Source organism: Physeter macrocephalus, chromosome 10, assembly GCF_002837175.3.
Source record: "Physeter macrocephalus isolate SW-GA chromosome 10, ASM283717v5, whole genome shotgun sequence".
NCBI lineage: Eukaryota > Metazoa > Chordata > Mammalia > Artiodactyla > Physeteridae > Physeter > Physeter macrocephalus.
In genome coordinates, this window is record NC_041223.1 from 72,538,548 (window position 1) to 72,542,402 (window position 3,855).

At 42.5% G+C, this 3,855-nt stretch overlaps 1 protein-coding gene across 1 annotated transcript in view; it reads right to left on the reverse strand.

Annotated features, from left to right (window-relative positions):
• NT5E (5'-nucleotidase ecto) overlaps positions 1 to 3,855 on the reverse strand; it is a 47,253-nt gene that overhangs the window by 22,571 nt on the left and 20,827 nt on the right. Inside the window, exon 3 of the mRNA XM_007111431.4 lies at positions 2,321 to 2,509. Coding sequence (XP_007111493.2) covers positions 2,321 to 2,509 — 189 coding nt within the window. The remainder of the gene's footprint in view (positions 1 to 2,320; positions 2,510 to 3,855) is intronic.

The window sequence follows — 3,855 nt, forward strand, 5'->3', positions numbered from 1 at the left end:
CCACATGCCGCGGAGCGGCTGGGCCCGTGAGCCATGGCCGCTGAGCCTGCGCGTCCGGAGCCTGTGCTCCGCAACAGGAGAGGCCACGACAGAGAGAGGCCCGCGTACAGAAAAAAAAAAAAAAAAAAAAAATTCAAAAGATGTATTATTTTAACCTTAATTTGATTAACCAATCATATTTAACTATATGCTAATTCCAAAGGCAATTCAGCAGAGGGTTGTTTTTTGTTGTTATTTTGTTTGTTTGATTTTCAAGGCTGGGAAAATTTATTTAAACAAGCGAATATGCCTCATCCTCTACTGTGTCCTGGAATTACCTTTAATTGTTAAGTTCATTCCTCACAATGATGAATATCCAAATTGAATATTTTCACGAGAACAAGTTTAATCTTGGTAAGCAATCATGAAATGTGAGATAAATGACTAAGACTCTACAGGCAGTTTTTTCCAGAGACTGTAATTATCTACTTTAAGGTTTATGGATAAGCAAATTGTAATTTTTATCCTCAAATCTTTCTTTCATCCAGTCATTCATCATTCACTAAATTCATCTCCTTACCAAAAGGCACATTCTCTTTTGCAGGATTTCATTGGAGCATTGTCACTGACGTTCTGAAGCGAAGCTAACAGGTGCAGAGAGGGTGACTACTCAAGGTCCTTCAAGTGAAACAGGAATAAGGACTTCTGACCCAATACTGTGTTTCTTTCTTTCTTTCTCTCTCTCTTTTTTTTTTTTTTATAATTTGTGTCTCTTTTTCTCATTGTAAAAGCGACATGCATTCATCATGTGAAAATACTCAAAGGTGCTAAGAAGCACCCGTACTCTCTTCTTAGTGAGAACTTTTAACAGGTTTGGACATTTCTTACTGTTTTGGGTATTTTTAATTGTTGCTCTTATAAAAATAGGCTCTCCTGAGATAGCTCACATGGAGACGGGCGAAGCAGCAACCTCTCCAAGGAGGGTTGTTCCCCACCGAAGCTGTCCTTCCCAGAGCTGATAGAAGCCAGTTCCAGCGGGCTCTCCTGCTCGTCTTCCTTTTCTTGAAAATACTTTAAAGTATTTAAAGTATCTTAAAGTATTTAAAGTATGAAGCAGTGGTTGGGGCAGGGAGAGGGCATGGTGGGAAAGGCTCACTGAGCCGGACCCAAAAGTTTTGCGACAGTATAGGTTCAAATGGGAAAAAAAAGAGTTAGACTTTTCCTAACTAAAACTACCTGACACCAAGGGAACAGAGAGAGAGAGAGAGAGAGAGAGAGAGAGAGAGAGAGAGAGAGAGGGGAAGGGAGAGGGGAAGGGAGAGGAGGGGGGAAGAAATCGAGGGAGGAGAGAGTGCTCGCAAGAGCACGGGGGCCTGTGGCTTCTAGGGCACCACAGTCCTGGGATGCTGCAGGGTTAGGGCTTGAGCCCAGAGTTCCAGCTTCTGCCACCTGTGAACCTACCAATCAAGTCCTGTCACCTTGAGCTGTGAAGACCTTATTTACATTATGTTGTTTATGCTTAAAATTTTTATATGGCCTGTTGCTTTTTGATGTACAATGACTTTTAGTTGGGCCTCCGTAACCTTTTACATATTTGAATGTGTATGTTATATATATTTATAATTTACATAAATGAATGGAATTGACATACTTATGAAACCAATAAATTACTCTTAGTAATGTCTCTTTGCATGGAGGCAACCTAAATGTCCATCAACAGATGAATAGATAAAGAAGATGTGGTACATATACACATTGGAATACTATTCAGCCATCAAAAAGGATGAAATAATGCCAACTGCAGCAACATGGATGGACCTAGAGATGATCATACTAAGTGAAGCAAGTCAGACAGAGAAAGACAAATATGATATCACTCATATGTGGAATCTAATTTAAAATGATATAAATGAACTTATTTCCAAAACAGAAATAGACTCACAGACATGGAAAACAAACTTATGGTTACCAAAGGGGAAAGCAGGGGAGGGACAAATTAGGAGTTTGGGATTAACATACACACTACTATGTATAAAATAGGTAACCAACAAGGACCTACTGTATAGCACAGGCAACTCTACTCAATATCTTGTAATAACCTATAAGGGAAAAGAATCTAAAAAAGAATGTACATATACATATAACTGAATCACTTTGCTGTAAACCTGAAACTAACACAACATTGTAAATCCACTGTATTTCAACAAAATTTTTTAGAAAGTCTCTTTGAGTAAGATTTATACATGTTACCACTCAGTGTGCATCACCTATGTACATTACTACATGTATATATTATACTATATACGTAACGTGTATTATCTAGCCCTCCTGCTGCCATTACCTGTGTAAAGAAACGTGTTGGAATGTCCTCCCACCACTACGTCCACGCCCTTCACTTTCTGAGCGATGAGTTTATCCGTTTCAAAACCAGAATGTCCCAGTGCAATAATTTTGCTCACATTTAGAGTTTTTAGCTTATCTACTTCAGGTTGCAATGCAGCGATTTCATCTTCGAATACTAAATTCGTTCCTAAGGAAGAAAATAAATATGGACATTTATTGACAACAATTTTTATTATATTGCTTATTATACAAGCATACCAAATAAAAACACCTTAATCTCCTAAAGCTCTTAAATTACTAAGACCCAAACTTATTTATAAATTCAGTATAAAATCTCTACAAAGCCAATAAAAATTCACATCAATATGCTCAGTCGCATTCGCTTAATGTTGCACTGGTTTAAGGTTGTGGATGATATTATGTTACTCAGATTCCAACAGTGAGGAGGCTTCAGATTTGGAATCTCTCTATTTTTTTACATCTATTTGTATATTTAGACTTCCATCAGGCCAGTGCAGAGCGTGGCGGAGCACGTAAGCACGACGGACTGTATCTATGCCAAGCCACTCTGCTGCATACCTTCAACCCATACAGGTGCTGGATGTCAATCGTATCTCAATAAAACTGAAAAAAACCAACCAGATTAGCTACTCTACGGCTTCGTTTGCAAGTTCAGCATAATCAGTCTTCACACTTGAAACTCTGTCGGCAATTAGCCCTTGAATGCCAATCGTATGACACCGTTGACAACTCTGTCTTGTCCACTGGCTAAGGCCAGCATTAGAGCATCACGGAGCTCCGATTAGACGGCAGCGGGCGGGGGGTGTCTCATCCAAGGACTGCCGGCCCTGGAACGTGCGCATCCTTCCCTGGAGGCTCGCCCCGCACGCGATGGGAGCGGAAGCTTGCCCGCTGGCGCAGCTGGTGAGTGTGGGTGCGACTGCTCAGCCGGGCGCTCTGTGTGTCGCAGGCACGTGCTACCCCTGTGGCCAAACCCCAGTGCGGCTTGGGGGCTTATGGCTCTGACACGCTGCCCTGAAGTTACATCCAGCCGCCTGTGACTCGGGATCCTCTAGAGGATCCAGGTTCCCTTATGCAAATATCTCAGAACCATCTCTCAAATGAAAATGCCGAAACATGAATCAGTCTCGTAACGATCTTTCGAAACTCAGGAGTCTGCCATCTCCAGTGTGAAAAGTATTCAACTCTCTAAGGAGCTGTTAGAGAGGCTGTTAAACTCATTCCTTGTGAAGCCGTGGGGTTTGGGGGTCTCCGCGTGCTCCAGTGGGGAACTCTGGAGTCTCTCGAATCAGTCAAGCCAACATGTGCCAATGAGCACATAAAATAAACAGCATGGCTGATGGCAAAGCCGGGGGCGTCCCAGACGGACGGCCTGAAAACGAGGGGCTCACAGATGTGGGGTGGGACCCGCAGTGCTGTCAGTAGCTCACAGGCAACATTTAAAAATCAAGAGGTGAGGGGCTTCCCTGGTGGCGCGGTGGTTGAGAGTCCGCCTGCCGATGCAGGGGACAC